At 37.2% G+C, this 18,654-nt stretch overlaps 1 protein-coding gene across 2 annotated transcripts in view; it reads right to left on the bottom strand.

Moving 5' to 3' along the window:
* The window catches only part of LOC136857245 (non-lysosomal glucosylceramidase), a 203,154-nt gene that overhangs the window by 66,291 nt on the left and 118,209 nt on the right, over positions 1–18,654 (bottom strand). For both annotated transcript variants that reach the window (XM_067135737.2, XM_067135738.2), the window contains one exon: positions 10,830–10,955. In XM_067135737.2, the coding sequence (XP_066991838.2) occupies positions 10,830–10,955 (126 nt within the window). The remainder of the gene's footprint in view (positions 1–10,829; positions 10,956–18,654) is intronic.

Raw genomic sequence — 18,654 nt, 5'->3', positions numbered from 1 at the left:
TGCATTTACAGTAGTTTCTGATCCATTTAGAAATTTTGCACATATAGCACAATTTTCAACTTTTCAACTGACCTAGCCACGAAGTTATGACGCTGACCAGTTGTAGCTAGTATAACAGAGTTCTATAAGACAAATGCAACAATACAAATTGCAATGTTCTAGCACCATGGAGTCTCAAGCTATATTAATTCTACAGTACTGCATCGTGACAATCTTGATTTCAACACAAAATGCCAGACACCATGACAACATCGATTACTGAAACTAATTTCAAAGAATATTTTCATATTTCACCGGTTTGAACTGTATATTAACCTTCACATTGCTGCGCTCGCAGGCGGAGAATGCCCACTACTGTACTGCACTCGTAATATTACGAGTGAGACATATATCCGATTATAACTATGCTATACTCACAATGTTGACATCAGAAATCATTCAAACTCTGTAGGCACATATAGCCATCTCTCTGCAGTAGATAGAAAGTTGTGAAATGATTATCTGTTGATTCATACATGTGTTATTACTGCAAATATGACACTCTGCTCTATCTATGTCCAGCGTGCAAGCTGGCAGAGAGGCAGCATCAGGGATGAATAAGTTATGTCATCCGCCAACAAAGAGAGCAATCTGGCCAAATCTGAGGTTATAAGATTTTTATCCACATTAGAATCAGAAGATGAATATTCTGGTTTTAGTGATTTTGAGGATAATGATGATACTGATTATAATGAAAGTGCAGGAAAAGAAAAAGAACATCCTCTGATGTTCCAATGGCAGGGTAATGTATTTAGTTCAATTGTGCACGATTTTGATGATGCAAATAGTGTTATTAATCTAGGCCTGTTACAGAATGCACCAATATCTTAGGATATTTTTCAGTTATTCTTTTCATCCGTTCTTATGCAAGAAATGGCACGGGACCTAAAAACTGACTTACAAATAAATCACGACAAAACTAAACAAATGACTTTCAGAAGAGGTGATAAACTCTCTCCAAGAGATGCATTGACCTTTCAAAATAAACCTCTAGAAGTAGTACCAAAATTCAAATATCTCGGAGTTACTCTTCAAACAACATTGGCGTCTTTCAACAATCATACCAAAGAAAGAGCAACATCAGCAATAAAAGCAATTTACAACATTCAACAACCACAAAAACTTTCAAAAACAGCCATGATACTATTTAAAACAGCTATAGCACCAATAGCAACTTGTTGTTGTTGTTGTTTGAGTCATCAGTCCATAGACTGGTTTGATGCAGCTCTCCATGCCACCCTATCCTGTGCTAACCTTTTCATTTCTATGTAACTATTGCATCCTACATTTGCTCTAATCTGCTTGTCATATTCATACCTTGGTCTACCCCTACCGTTCTTACCACCTACACTTCCTTCAAAAACCAACTGAACAAGTCCTGGGTGTCTTAAGATGTGTCCTATCATTCTATCTCTTCTTCTCGTCAAATTTAGCCAAATCGATCTCCTCTCACCAATTCGATTCAGTATCTCAAAATTCGTGATTCGATCTATCCATCTCACCTTCAGCATTCTTCTGTAACACCACATTTCAAAAGCTTCTATCCTCTTTCTTTCTGAGCTAGTTATCGTCCATGTTTCACTTCCATACAATGCCACGCTCCACACGAAGGTCTTCAAAAACATCTTTCTAATTCCTATATCAATGTTTGAAGTGAGCAAATTTCTTTTCTTAAGAAAACTCTTCCTTGCTTGTGCTAGTCTGCATTTTATATCCTCCTTACTTCTGCCATCGTTAGTTATTTTACTACCCAAGTAACAATATTCATCTACCTCCTTTAAGACTTCATTTCCTAATCTAATATTTCCTGCATCACCTGCCTTCGTTCGACTGCACTCCATTACTTTTGTTTTGGACTTATCTATTTTCATCTTGTACTCCTTACCCAAGACTTCATCCATACCATTTAGCAACTTCTCGAGATGTTCTGCAGTCTCAGATAAAATAACAATATCATCGGCAAATCTCAAGGTTTTGATTTTCTCTCCTTGGACTGTGATTCCCTTTCCAAATTTCTCTTTGATTTCCTTTACTGCCTGTTCTATGTAAACATTGAAAAGGAGAGGGGACAAACTGCAGCCTTGCCTCACTCCTTTCTGGATTGCTGCTTCTTTTTCAAAGCCCTCGATTCTTATCACTGCAGACTGATTTTTATACAGATTGTAGATAATTCTTCGTTCTCGGTATCTGATCCCTATCATCTTCAGAATCATAAATAGCTTGGTCCAATCAACATTATTGAATGCCTTTTCTAGATCTACAAATGCCATGTACGTGGGCTTGTCCTTCTTGATTCGATCCTCTAAGATCAGACGTAAAGTCAGGATTGCTTCACGTGTTCCTGCATTTCTTCTGAAGCCAAATTGATCTTCTCCCAACTCAGCTTCAACTTGTTTTTCCATTCTTCTGTAAATAATACGTGTTAAAATTTTGCAGGCATGAGATACTAAATTAATGGTGCGGTAGTTTTCACACCTGTCAGCACCGGCTTTCTTGGGAATAGGTATAACAACATTCTTCCGAAAATCGGATGGGACTTCTCCTGTCTCATACATCTTGCACACTAAATGAAATAACCTTGCCATGTTGGTTTCTCCCAAGGCAGTCAGTAATTCAGAGGGAATGTCATCAATTCCAGGTGCCTTGTTCCTATTGAGGTCACTCACAGCTCTGTCAAACTCTGACCTCAAAATTGGGTCTCCCATTTCATCAGCATCAACAGCCTCTTCTTCTTCCAGAATCAAATTATCTCCATCTTTACCTTCATACAACTGTTGGATATGTTCCTGCCATCTTTCTGCTTTGTCTTCTTTCCCTAGAAGTGGCTTTCCATCTGAGCTCTTAATATTCATACACTTAGATTTCCTTTCTCCAAAGGTTTCCTTGATTTTCCTGTATGCAGCATCTACCTTTCCCAGGACCATACAGCCTTTGACATCCTTGCACTTCTCCTTCAGCCATTCTTCCTTAGCTACCTTGCACTTTCTATCCACTTCATTCTTTAATCGCCTGTATATTTCTGCCCTCTTCATTTCTAGCATTCTTGTATTTTCGTCGTTCATCAATCAGGTCTAGTATCTCCTGAGTTATCCACTGATTCTTAGTTGATCTTTTCTTCCTTCCTAACATTTCTTCAGCAGCCCTACTGACTTCATTTTTCATGACTATCCACTCTTCCTCTATAGTGTTTTCTTCAGGCTTTTCATTTAGTCCTCGTGCAACATGTTCCTTGAAACAATCCCTCACACTCTTTTCTTTCAACTTGTCTAGATCCCATCTTTTTGCATTCTTTCCTTTCTTCAATTTCTTCAACTTCAGATGGCATTTCATGACCAACAAGTTGTGGTCAGAGTCCACGTCTGCCCCTGGGAAAGTTTTGCAGTCCAACACCTAGTTTCTGAATCTCTGCCTAATCATAATGAAGTCTATTTGATACCTTCCAGTGTCTCCAGGTCTCGTCCACGTATACAGCTGTCGTTTGTGGTGTTTGAACCAAGTATTGGCAAGGACTAAATTATGATCAGTGCAGAATTCAACCAGCCAACTTCCTCTTTCGTTCCTTTGTCCCAATCCAAATTCTCCTACTGTATTACCTTCTCTTCCTTGGCCTACCACTGCATTCCAGTCTCCCATCACAATTAGATTCTCGTCACCTTTTACATATTGTATTAAATCTTCTATCTCCTCATATATTCTTTCGATTTCTTCATCATCCGCTGAACTAGTAGGCATAGAGACCTGCACTATTGTGGTGGGCATTGGTCTGGTGTCTATCTTGACGACAATAATTCTTTCACTATGCGGGTCGTAGTAGCTTACCCGCTGCCCTATTTTCTTATTCATTATTAAACCAACTCCTGAATTTCCCCTGTTTGATTTTGTGTTGATAATTCGGTAGTCGCCTGACCAAAAATCTTCTTCTTCCTGCCAACGTACTTCACTTATACCAACTACATCTAACGTTAGCCTATCCATCTCCCTTTTCAGATTCTCTAACCTACCACAACGATTCAAACTTCTAACATTCCACGCTCCGACTCACAGAATGTCAGTATCCATCTTCCTGATGATCGCCCCCTCTCGTGTAGTCCCCACCCGGAGATCCGAATGGGGGACTAGTTTACCTAGTTTTCATCACAAGTTCTGCCAAAATAAGAGATTTCATCACCCTAATGAAAATTATATGTGTGTAAATTGTGCAATGAACACTGTGAAAGATATCAGGCAAATATTTGCAGTAAAAGACAAATATCAATAACAAAACTAGGACTAGAGTAATGTAATATATTTTATGCTCGACGATGTCGAAATATAAATAATATATGCCAGAAAACTGAATCTTAATGAGGCTCATTATAGTTCAAGTTTCATTATGATACAGGTTCTCCACCAATCAGAGTTCAGATTTTCATTATGATACAGGTTCTCCACCAATCAGAGTTCAGATTTTCATTATGATACAACTGTTTGACCAATTAGGTAAGGATAGCATCGCTGAACGCACTAGCTTTGCACTGGTTTCCAAAATCAAACATTTCGGACACACATATTAACATCAATGAACCTTCTATTTGCAATATTCCACAACCACATGCCACATTCCCACAAATTCACTTCACCAACTGTACAATAAACAATTTGTATTTGAAATAAAGCTAGGTTATGATAACCTTCTATCAAAGCTTTGAAAACATATGACATTGTCAAGGTCTCTGATCCACTCACAGAAAATCAATAACCCAGCGCATGCGCTCTGTGCTCTGTTCAATAAACTCAACTTTCAAGCGACATCTCGACAGAAATTTATGAATATTTAAAAAAACAGAGTTATAATTATAATATTGTCGAGCATAAATAGTCGTATGCAACTCGCCTATAATGGCGATTAAGACACTCTTATGGAAATTATAAAACTTGCTTCGCTTCTTTTATAAACATACTCGTGTCTTAATTATTGCCATTATGGCCTTGTTGCATAATGTACTATTTTGTATTTTGCACATTGTGTGCAGTTTTGTTAATAATAGGAATTTTTATGCATTCTATGTATCTTTGATAATAGTTTTATACTGTAAAATTTAGATATATTATTACTCAAATTGGGCATCACTGAAGTTACTGTATTCAGTGTAGTTATATACTAGCTGAAGGGATAATTACTTACCATGAGCATGATTATATTTTTTGTCCATCCCTCATGTTGTTCCCCAGATTCTGAGGTGGATAAGTGGACATTCCTCTCCCTGTCAGCGACATGTAGTCACATACTCGCTTCCTTGCTCTCTTCTGTTGCGGATAAGTGGACATGCCTCTCCCCGTCAGCGACTTGTAGTCACGTACTCACTTCCTTGCTCTCTTCTGGGGCGGATAAGTGGACATGCCTCTCCCTGTCAGCGACTTGTAGTCACGTCCTCGCTTCCTTGCTCTCTCCCTTTCGGTAAAAAAAAAAGAAAGCCAAGAATCGGGTTCCAATATTGTAGTCCTTCACATCTAATTTTCTTTCGACTGTGATATTAGGGCATCCAATGTAAAGGGAATCCTTTTTCCTCCTTTTACTGCGGTCCTTCATGACTTTTTTTCATTTCATTACTCATATTTACAATTTTCCTCTCTGTAGCTAGCTGCAATACCCGTCATTGATGGGACAATGATAGCATGTGCAAAGTTATCTAACTCCCCCAGCTACTTTCCGCTAATATTACTGGCGTGCAGTTTTACTCGGGACACAGCAGTAATCCGATCTATTGGAGACGAGTGGCAGCAGAAGATGTAAAACACATCACAACAACGGTCAATGTAATATTAGAAGTGAAGCTTCCACGGTGTGAAGAATTATTTAATTGAATTTCCGGGTTGAACCGTGTTGTACTTGTACGCACATCACGTACGTTTGCCGACGTTTCGAATACAATGCAGTATTCTTTGTCAAGACAACTGAAATACCCCTACTCGATCCGAGGTAATCAGTCTCCCAGGCAGAAATTACACTACTAGAGTGGCCTTGATCTTGGCCTTTTATATCCTAGCCTTTCTGGCTGATGTAAGCCCTGGCTGTCTCGTGAGAATTCTGGAAAGTATGTGTCACAGCCAGGTAGTGGGGGCTTGCCCGCGCTGTTATGTAATGGGGTTGCGGCCCTTGTCTTTATGTTGTGGTCTGTATGTCTTAAACTATGAATGATAGGCATCCAAGAATTACTGATTTTATATCCTTCTTCTAAATTTAGGTTGTTCGGATGTTTCTTGATTTCGACAGCCTTGCGGATTTTCCTTTCCAGATTCCAAGGGATAGCTGCTAGGATCTTGGTCTTGTCAAATGATATTCCGTGCCTAGTTTCGTAGGAATGCTTGGCTACTGCTGAAATATCTGAGTTTCGGTCGCCACACCAAGAACCGAAACACAGATATTTGGTCCCACCGGTTTTCTACTCTCCTTTTGAGAGCGAAGTTCTTCGTTATTGTACGTTTCGTCACCTTGTGAAACATAAAATCAGCTTCATAGTCAGTATCGCACTTAAACAGATTCACAACTACGTATTTTTATTTTCCACCTTGTCGATACACTAAATTGCTTAAGGCAACTTATTGGTTAAAAGTGGTACATGTTTCGTATATTATCAACATTTCCAGCCACATAACACTGTTTAGATTGAAACATGCATATATTAACAAAGTATCAATGTTTTAGAGGAAGTGACCTTAAAATTAACATAATTAACATAATTGATAATATACGAAACATGTATCACTTTTACTAATCACAGGTAATGTAAAACACACCCTGATTCACACACTGTCACTACTAATCACAAACCTATTGTGTACCCAACATAGTGGTACTACACGCAAGTAAAAGCAACTCATGGTGTTCCCCGCATGGTGGTACTAAGTAAAAGTAGTCACATGGTTCTAATTCGATCATCCCTTGGTTGCCCCTACGACAGGCAGGGGATACCATGGGTGTATTCTTCGCCTGCGTCCCCCACCCACAGAGGGATGTGTGTTTGGTCTGCGAGAGCTTTTTTATTGGCTCAAGTCCGCTGGCAAGCCGGTTAGGATGCCCCTATCCGCCACCTGGGACGCGCCACGTGGGCGTATCACTTCTCCCCCTGCTACGCTAGCATAATCGGTTCATGGTTATTTAAAATTGAAGGAGGGGATGTTGCACCTGGTCAATACAATATTCTTTCAAAATACAAGGACTAGTTTCGACCCTATGATTGGGCCATCCTCAGCTGAATACATACAATAGTCTTCAATATTAAAATAGCACTTGTCAATAAGTAAAAGACTGTATCACTGTTATCATAAAAATGTTCACTTAATAGTGAAAAAGGGGATTTTAAAACTTGCTATGCACCAGATATTTCTTCACAAATTTTGAGAATGTTCATATAAGTAAGTATATAGAATACTGCTGAACTGCGAAACTGACTTCACAAATGTTATTACTGCATTCGAAAATGTTGATCATGAGGGAACATCCTTAGTTACTATGGCACTTGTTGGTAAAGTTGATGAGCTGCTGATTAAGGACATCTCAATACTGTGTCTATTTCAAGTCTGCAGTTGAGAATAAATGCACGGATGTATGAAAAAACTGAAGTTGGAGAATGCTGTGTTAAATGTAAAAGATTGTGAAATATCAGGATTTGAACTTACTCCTGTGGTTCCGTGCATGCCTGTTCCCAGCGGCTTCATTGGCAGTGCAATGAGTGCTGCCTATTACTCACTTGGAGCAAGCTATTACCATTTCCGCAAGTTTCATAACCATTAAATTAAAATTGGCATCATAATATCGAAGTGAACCCCTTGAAAATTTGCCGGCAATTCTTGTTCCACGTCTCAACAATATGACGATCTATCAGGAAAATATTCCTGCTAACTGTTACTTTTCCTAAGCGTGAGGTACATCCGGCTGCCACTAGGCGCATGTCTTACCTGCCGCCTTTGGCCGACTTCAGCGGCTATCGATGTATAACGAAGACGCAGATGCTGAAAGTCAAGGAGTTTATTGCACCATGGTATGGCCATTCCACCCTTGCATTTTTCACGCACAAACCACACAATTTAATCTTCGACTTCTTTAAAGCATTCTTGCTGCGGGCCACTGAATGCATTTTTTGGTACACTGCGAATTTTTTAGGTGCCTTTAATCTTCACGCTAATGCAAACATTGCCTTTAGTTATGCCGTATTTTCTTGTGGTTGCACAATTATTATTCAATTCCACATTTTTAATAACTATTAACTTAAAATTGGCATCATAGAATCGACAAGAACCCGTTGAAAATTTGCCAGCAATACCTGTTCCACGTGCCTTTACAATATGATGATCCATTACGAAAATATTCCTGCTGTCTGTAAAACTGTTCATTTTACTAAGTGTCAGGTACAGTAGATGCATTATAACTCTACCAGTGAGCAGCCATGGCTTTTCTAAGAATTCGAAGGTTCACATGTCTTGATGCCATTCTGCAGATTTGAGAATCGTTTTCGTAGAGACTAATACAGGGACATTTAAAAAAACAAAAATCTATGCAGAGGATTGTTGTTCGTCTGCGAGCCTGTCCCCTGCCTAGTAGAATGACATTTTCTTTCTTTCTCTTTTTTCTGCTAGTGGCTTTACGCCGCACCAACACAGATAGGTCTTGTAGCGACGATGGGATAGGAAAGGCCTAGGAGAGTGAAGGAAGCGGCCGTGGCCTTAATTATGGTACAGCACCTGGTGTAAAAATGGGAAACCACGGAAAACCATCTTCAGGGCTGCCGACAGTAGGTTTTGAACCCACTATCTGCCGGATGCAAGCTCACAGCCGCGCGCCTCTAACCGCATGGCCAACTCGCCCGGTGAATAACATTTTCTCTTCCTTATTTCCCAAGAAGCAGTGACGTTACGCAGAGGCACTGCACAACGGTTGCCGCGGCTAGTGATGTAGCCTATAGGTCTAATAAAGATGCGAACACTGAAGGTCGAGTTTTATGCGCACGCGAGGAGTGAAGAGAAGCAGCATGGTTACTGTGGTAACTGCCAGGGGTGTTCGTTACTGTAAGGTTGCGAATGCATGAAGACCCTTGATTTTTCACACAAGATTCTGAAATTGTCTTGCATTCTAAGAAATACAGGACTTGGAACGCGAGGGGAGAGGAAGGCGGGGGAGAGGAGAGGGGTAGCAGGCAGAAGAGACTGGCAAGTGTGTTCGCAGTGTTAACCGACAAACTTTTTAGAATAAAAATTGGTAATACTATTAGTATTGAGCAGGGTACCTTTTTGCGTAATTCTTAAAATTTTTCGATCCTGTTCAATGTTACAGAAATTATGTACAAAATCAGCCATGTATTGTCCCACTGCAGAGAAATGGTCGCGTTTCCAACGCATTAGTATATTTAAGGTAGCGAGTACTGAAACTTCTACCCATTTAATCTACATAACTGGCCTCGGAATATGAATACTTTAATATATAAATTCCTGAATAGTTGTATTTATTGGAATTGGATTTGAATTGTGGAAAATGGAAGAGTTATTACTGAACGTTCTAAATGCTATTCTGAGATCGTACTTTTTAAATAAATTAATGATATGATGGGTACTAATATTACTGAAAGTGAATGTTGAGAACTGGTTTTTAGATTTTGACTCTTTAACTAAGCTAGATTTGGGTTTGTATTTTACTTTGGAAATGATTTTATTCACGTTCTTTACTGTTCCCTATGGGATTCAACATCTATATCATTCTTTACTGTAACCGTTACTTCTAGCTATTGTATGGGTGACTAATTCTTTATTAAGATTTTCAAGGGATAATGGAATACTGAAAGCTCTGAGAATCATGCTATAGTATATAGCTTTTTTTTTTTTTTTTTTTTTCTTTCTGAGAGATGGGGTGTGTGGAGTCCTGTTCTACAGTATTTATGATTTGGGTGAGTTTCCCATAGATGTTGTAAGATTAAATAATTGTCATGCCTAGTAACTGTTAGGACAAGATAATTCAATGAACGGTTTGATTCAGTTTCCATAGTACATTTTATGTGCAGATCTAATGTGGTCAATTGACTTAAAATAAATTACCCTTACATTAGATCCAACAACAGACCAATTGTAATGGAATTAACTGGTATGTCCGGGCTGTCCGATAAGGTTTGAAGACTTTCTTTTCCAACCAGATGACATAGATAAAGAAAAACGGGATATATATGCACTAACAATACCCTACTTCCAGAGAGCCTACAGCGCCAGGAACATACGAGTAAGAGGACTGCTTCTGGACGTTACAGGAACCATCCCAAGAAATTCTGTCGAATGGCGGCAATCATACAGACTGGACAGAAATATTCTAGACACAATTGTTACCACGATTATAAAATTCTCAGTGGCAATAATGCGGAACCATTTGTATGGAAAAAATAGTATTTAATTTCTTCCTGACAGAGAAAAAAAAAACGTTCGTGTACTTCAGTACATTGATATTTCTTCTCAAAACCAACAATTCTATTTTTCATTCAAAGAACATGTGAGCTATTGTGTGTCCTTTGGCAAACACATATTTGTGTCGGAATGAATTATAAACAGCAAAGATCATCAGTTAAAATAATTACAATGACAATTATTCTTATTTTGTCTCCAAGCATACTAGCTCAGCAGCCGCACTGATGATCATCTCATGACTATGATAATGGCATCTAGATCCAAATGAATACTTCTGCACATGAAAAAACAGCCAGTTACTAAAGCCACTTAATAGCTAAATATAGGAAGTTACCAAAGAATAAACAGAATCTATAAACAATACTCACACATCTGTCAGAATAGGTCGCTGCCAGTTGTCAATTTCTTTCTCCCATCGAGCAGAGTTTTCGAACACATATTTGATTAATTTCATAGATGCATTGCCATCATCACCAAAATATTTGGTATAATACCTGAAAGTAACAAAATATACCTCTTTAACCGTTATATAGTGGAATAAAAACAAGTGAAATGGAAATATACAATAGCACATGAATGAGGCGGTACCAGTGAAGGGCAAACACAAAATATTCTATATCAGTCAATCTAAGGAATTGGAAAAGCATACAGAATTATCCCTCAGTAATTATTTAACCAGCAATAATAATATTATTTATTTACATATTTTACGCCCACATTGGAGCACTTAAATCAATACATTTGAGTTAATTTCTTCTTTTTCTTCTCTCATCCTCTTCGACCTGGAAGCCCTTTGCGTGTCCGATTTTCCGTTCAACTGTATTTAGTTTGAGACTTATGCTTTTGTTCTTCAAAATCCTCTTCTCTTTTCTGTCTTGGATTTGTTGCCGAGTTATACCCAATTCTTCCAAATCATCCTGCACTTCTTTGAACCAATTATTATTGATTTTATTTTTCAAAAAATAATCAAATATTTGTTTCAATATCCTGGTGTCTGGTAGTCTTGATATGTGACAGAAAAAGGAAATTCTTCTTTTACGCATTGTAGATATTATTGATTCACATTCACGGTAGACAATGTTGTTAGGCAACAAATCTCCACTGTCCATCAACTCGGTGTTTTTTATGAATAATTATTCTAAGTATTCTTCTATCAGTTTTCTGTAATTTGTCTGTTGTAAATTTTACATTTAATTTGAATAAAGTTTCACTAGCGTACATTGCCTCTGGTTTAACTATGGAATTATAGTGTTTCAGCTTAGCGTTTATCGAAAGAGATTTTTTTTTTAATAGGCTGGCCAGGTAAGTCTTTGTGCTTGTTTAAATTTAGTTGTTCTGTGTTCTATTACTTCTTTTTCATTTGTGTTCCATGTTATTATTTCCCCAAGATATTTAAATTTTTGAACAATTTTAATCTTTTTATTACTGTTCAGTTGAATAACTGGTAAATCAACTTTAAAAGTTGGCATCATTTCTGTTTTTTCAAATGAAATTTGTAATCGCATTTTTTTTGCTATAATTTCTAGTTGTTCAATTTGAAATTTAGCCACTTCTATTGTATTTGCAAGTAATGCTAAATCATCCGCAAAAGCAAGGCGGTTGAGTTTAATATTTCTACTGATCTTGATAGTTGGTTGGCATTTCTTGTTCCATTCACACATAACCTTCTCCAATGGACAATTAAATAACAATGGTGAAATAATAATAATAATAATAATAATAATAATAATAATAATAATAATAATAATAATAATAATAATAATAATAACAATAATAACAATAATAACAATAATAATTCAAATTTCATGATAAGTAACAAATCGCAGAAATTCCAAGAAGTGTCACAGAGTCATGCAATAGTCAATTAAAAAGCAATTACAAAGGGTTGTAATGCATAATTTACTCATGAATATTCTGAAATCAAATCTGTTGTTATTTGTGATTTCCTGCTTGTACTCTAAAAATGTGTAAGTGTTAAAATAATATAAATTAAAATTACTGTTGTTACCCACGTCCAACTATCTTTTATGCATGCAAAAACGTATGGGTTAAAACGTTTCTTGAGATGCCATAAAAATCTCGCATCAACTACAGTAAAATATTCATACAACAATACCATGCGGACAGAAAAAAAACTGTTGTAGACGGAATTATCATTATAAAGAGGGATTTAGAATAATGGGTTGTCATAACAATTGGTGAAAACTGAATTACATTAACTACTTGCCACATCATCATCATCATCATCATCATCATCATCATCATCAATGTCCCACTCCAGTTGCCCGGGTGTGGTTAACAAGCCTCCTCCACTCCTTTCTGTCTTTCCACTTTTCCTGCTCCATCACTTCCACCTCATCCAATCCAGCTTCTCTAATGTCCTTCCAAATCTGATCCATCCACCTTCTCGGTCTTCCGACTGGTCTCTTTCCCTTAACTTCTCTTTCTAATTCCCTTCTCGCTACCTGTTCTTTTCCCATTCTTTTCAAATGTCCGAACCATCCCAGTCTTGATTTCTGTATGTTCTGTACTAACGGTTCTATACTTAGCTCTTCTCTGATTTTAATATTTTGAATTTTATCTCTTCTTGTCTTTTTAACTGATGTTCTTAAAAATTTCATCTCTACTGCTCGAATCTTACTACCTTGTCTCTCATTAGTTACCAGCGTTTCTAGTCCGTATGTTACAACTGATATCAAATACTGTTTATATAATGTTAATTTTGTTCTCTAGGGTACTTCGTCATCCCATAAAAGCTCTCTGACTTGATGATAAAATGTTGTACCTTTACTTAATCTGTTATTAATTTCAGGGTTGATTTCATTACTTTCATTAATAATGGTACCCAGATATGTAAACGGTTCTACATTCTCTAACCATTCTCCATCTATGTTCACTTGGCTTCTCTTTTCCACAGTGCATGACTACAATTTTTTTTTCTTTCTTACTAATTACCATTCCAAATGTCCAGTCTCCTTTGTAGTTCTTCTCTCCCTTTCCCCAAATCACCACATCGTCTGCAAATACCAAAGCATTCACTTTATCATTACTGATACTCTGTTTTACACGTTTTAGGATTTCATCAATCAATATAATAAACAATAATGGTGACAGTGGACTTCCTTGCTTGAGACCGTTTTTTTTTTTGGTATAAAATGACTTGTACACTGCTTTCACTCTCATGATACAACATTTTTATCTTGTTAATTAATGATTTTGATACATTCCTTTTCAGTAGGCATTCCCATACATGTTTTCTCTTAACTGTATCATAAGCTTTTTCCAAATCCAAAAATACGAATATGATTTCCTTGTTCCTTTCCAGGTATTTTTCCATTATCGTTCACATTATAAATATCAAGTCTATTGTTGATCTATTAGGTCTAAAGCCATATTGTTCTTCCTCTAACTATGTTTCTATTACATCCCTCAGTCTTTTGTCTATGACTTTCTCCATTATTTTTTAGCCCATGTGAAAATAGGGTTATACCTCTATAATTTTCACATTTCTTCCTATTTCCTTTTTTTAACAGTGGTACAATGCTTCCTTGTTGCCAAACTTCAGGTATCCTTTCATCCTATATTGCATGGAGGGCTTTGTATAGCCACTGTAGTCCACTGCTTCCTGCTGCCTTAATCATATCAGCACTGAATTTGTCTTTTCCACTTGCTTTACCTTTGGTCATTGCTTTCACTGCCCTTTCAAGTTCAAAGCATGTCATCGGGTTCTCTTCTTTTTCTCCATCTATTATTTCCATTTACTTATCTTCTTCTTCCTCCGAGCACTCATCCTCATTATAAAGTTTTTCAAAATATTTTGCCATCACCTTCTGAAGATCATTTTTGTCATGAACTATGGGACCAACTTCTCTAATGCCTTGATTTATTCTTTTTGATTTTATTACACTGTATAATATGTGATAGTACATATATCACACCCCCGAATTATATGTAGAAGTTATAGATAGTATTGTCAGTATTCGATTTATTATTATTATTATTATTATTATTATTATTATTATTATTATTATTATCAGTATTTCATTTGTATATTTTGCCATTTATATTGGTAAGCTGGAAGATATCCACATATGTAGGTATGAGTAATTTGTTTTGCACGAGTGGGAAAACATTGCTTTAATAACTCTGGTAATTTGAATGAGTCATCTGGCTACCCCAGTGTGTGTTGTGATGTACTTGTGTCAGGAAATTCCATTAGTCATGTATATATCCCAGCCTGATGAGATGAGCTTGTTGTTGTACCAGGGAAATTCGATGATTCATGTAAAACTCCCCAGAGTTTGTTATTGTCTTGGGAGGAAGAAGTAGTTCAGGGCTTGGGCTTGAGAAGAGGACCACCCATGATTGGCTGGCAAGCACCAATCCAGACGTATCATCTGAGAGGAGGGGGATGTTGGTGTCTATAAAGGTTGATCATACGGCGGCAACAAGAAACATTGTGAAAGACATTGTAAGGGACATTGTAAGGGTGATTGTAAAGGTGAAGGTAAAGGAACGAGAAGGAAGATAACTACAACTACAACTGACGCACTGTACGGGAAGGAAGTAGTGCTGATACACGGTACTGGAGTGACACGGCTGCAATGGACTGGACTTCAAACGTTCGTGGAGCGTAGTCTTGTTATGTTTGTGGAAAGTGGCTGATTGTGGAGAGTGCTTGCGCATTAAGTATTGTAGCAGTTGTGGCGGCCTAGCATTATATGTTGGTGAAAGCTATCTCAGACTTTCCATAAATTTATATGTTGAGGATCGACAGACGTGTGTATATATCTTTACAACAAGTGTTAAAATATGTGAACACAGTAGTACAAGGTACAGTATCTGTGTGATGTGATAACTGCCGATTATGAGAATCGGTAAGTCGAATTGATAGAGACAGTGAAGGGTATTTATCTTCATACATGTACATTGTTCATCGGACTATTTACAAATGGTAACTTAGTTCTCGCTTTCGTTTTCCCACGAGTTTCATTATTATTGTTGTTGTTGTAAATATGGAGTCTTCCAGCAATATTTTATGTGTGTATTATATGTATAATGTTGTATGTTGATGAGGTGCTCATGCACGGAATTTGTTCAGAATATAGTTAGCTATTTTAGAATCATTGTTATTGATAAACCTAGGTGCAGTTCCTACCTAATTAGTCGTTTTCAGGAGGTTAGCTAAGGCCTGCAGCAGATGTACCAGTACGCAGCATTATGTACACGCCCTGGGATATAAAGTTTATCATGCTCTTATCTAAATTCGAGGGATCCATTCTGGTGAACTCTGGCGCCCATACTACGGACATTTCGGTTAATTATGCTTATTAATTTTATTAAGTTTTTGAGTAATTTTATTTATATATTTTTATTTATGATTTTATTTATTAGTAGTCATCAAAAAAAGTTACAAATAGTTTCTGATTTCCTCGACTATCTTGCTCAATTTTGTTCGTAAACTCTCCCCAACATTTCTCATTTCTTCCTTGATACACCACTTTACTTGCAGTATCAATCTTTTGTATTCCACATGTAACCTTTCAACCTTATTCTCATCCTTCTGATACGTTTTTTGCTTTTCCTTATCCATTTCTTTCTTCACCGTGTTCCTTTCTTTTATTTCTTTTTTTATTTTGTCTGTTCACCACCGTGTCTCCGTTCCCTTAACTTTTGCTTTTGTTTTCCCGCATGCCTCAATTGCTGCTTCCACAAATGTCTGCCTTAAGGCCGGTCTCCAATGATTAACATTTAACACCAAAATGTTAAATTTAACATGTTACAATTGACATGTGATTGTGTCTTCCACTTGACTTTGCATATTAACTCAGAATGTCGAGGTTAACACTTTAACATGCTGGCGTATTTTATGCTCCAAGTGGAAAATACATCAAGTCAATTCGTAGTTCGCGAGATGTCGGCACAACTTCGGCAACTTCCGTGCTGTTTCCATGCCAACAGATAGCCTAAACAACGCAAATAACGTGCTTCTCGTGAAGTAGGATTATAGTTACAACACTCCGCAACACTCATTCTCTTTGTTATAAGCTACGAATAGAGTATGTGCACGTGTGCCATTCTCTCTGCACTATACTAAAATTTATAGTCAGAAATGGAGTGGAGCAAGGAGATTACTCTAGACTTAATTAATGATATAATAGAAAGGCCTTGTTTGTGGGATGTCACATCGAACGAATACAGAGATAAAGCGAAGAAAGCCAACAGTTTCCAGGAACTTGAAATTATCTATAATTGTTCCCGCGAGTGCATTGAAAAATAACTAGCGTCCCTCCACTCCCAGTACAGTCGAGAATTGCAAAAGGTTCAGAAAAGTCGGAAGTCGGGGGCAGGATGGACAAAGTTTATACTTCAAAGTGGTTTGCTTTTAAAGCAATAGGCAGGATGAGGGGAGGAAATTTGCCTGATAAAACTGCATTTCTAAATCATAACAAGAAGCAACAGCGGCAACAACAAAGGCCAAATCCTCTTCATCTGAGTCCATTGTCCTTGTTTGAACATGCTAGACACCACCTAAATGTATTACCACAAATTTATATGATGAACTACCTGTATATAAACAAAGGAAGTCAAGTAAAACATGTTTATTAAGTGTGGACACAATGTTGAATGAAACAGTATTTAACATTCAACATGTTGATTGGTGTCACCAGTTAACATTTAACATGTTGCTGTTAAATGTTAGTCAGTGGAGACCGGCCTTTAAAATGTCCCACTCTTCTTCTTCACATTGTATTTCCGTGTTAGGCAACTTCCTTTTTATCCAATCTTGGAATGCCATTCTTTTATCCTCCTCCTCCTCCTCCTCCAATTCCAAAATCTTGATCTTTGGTTTCTTCTTCAGTATAATTTTAGGGATTTTTACTTGTTTTAATTCCACAACTAATAATCTATGATCATCTCCCATACTTTCACTGGGGATTACATTCGTATTCATGATGTATCTTCCCCATTCTCGGTGTGTTAGTATAAAATCTATGAGTGTTCCATACTGTCCATCCCAACTATATTGGCTGATCTTGTGGCTATTCCTCTTCATAAACCATGTGTTCTTTATTATCAGGTTATTTCTGATACAAAAGTCCAACAGTTTCTCTCCATCTTCATTTCTATCGCTATACCCATGTGGGCCCAGAACAGTCTCATATCCCATTCTATCAGTTCCCACATGTGCATTCAGATCTTCCATTATCATGATCCCATCTCCAACAATATGAGTCGTCCAGTTGCAAAACCCGTTATGTGCAGACAAACAATTTTTTCAGGAAGCGCAAAAAACTGTAATTTGTTATGCAAGAAAGATAGGAGGTTGAAATTTTGTAATTAATTACACAGTAAGCGTTCATCTTCGTCATACTGCAAAATCTAAATAAAATATAACTTGTAGAACCCATGCTTTTTTTGCAAAAAACATTTGGACATAACGAGTTTTGCAGCAGTTTTGTGGAGATAAAAGATATGTGCAGCAGTATATGGAATAGTGTGTGTTGATTTATGGTGAACGTGTTTTATTAGCTAAGTTTGAAAGTATCACTATGAAAATAGCATGAATGGAAACGATTTTAAGGTTAGGATATAAGGTTTTGATATCTAATCCCCGCTCTTTAATTTTATGATTACATCAAGAAATCATCACTCATTCCAAGAGGTTTTATAAGCTCTTTAACATTTTGTACAGTTGTATTAACAATCCATTATCATCCTCAATAAAATCTCCCACATCAATGTCATAGTCTGGCATTTCACTGTTTAAAGTTTGTCGCTGGTTAAACAGTGTCATGTAGAACATGAGGTCATCATTCCTTATCCACTCTTTCCAGTAATGTTTGGTCATTAAGCTTTTCTTTCTTAAGAGGAACCCCTTCCTCCACTGTTACTGGCACAATAGCAGAAAAGGGTTTCCCATGTTTCAATATGCGTTTCGCTTACACCACAATTGCTGTTATAGTTTACTTCACCTCTTATCACACAGCTGCCTGATTTTGTTCGTGTAAGTATGATCCTCTTACAGGGTTCTGGGACATAACGAGCTTTGCTGCATAACACATGCCGGACATAACGACTTTTGCAGCAGTTCTGTAATTTGTCACCTTTAAACGTATGGACCTTTGCTCACGTATTACATTACTGGATTGTGTATTTTGATGAGCTGCATAGAATAGCAGTGATAACTCA

This window comes from Anabrus simplex, chromosome 1, assembly GCF_040414725.1.
Source record: "Anabrus simplex isolate iqAnaSimp1 chromosome 1, ASM4041472v1, whole genome shotgun sequence".
In the NCBI taxonomy this organism is placed as follows: Eukaryota; Metazoa; Arthropoda; class Insecta; order Orthoptera; family Tettigoniidae; genus Anabrus; species Anabrus simplex.
Note: the sequence above shows the minus strand (reverse complement) of the source record. Positions and strands in the feature narration are given on the sequence as shown.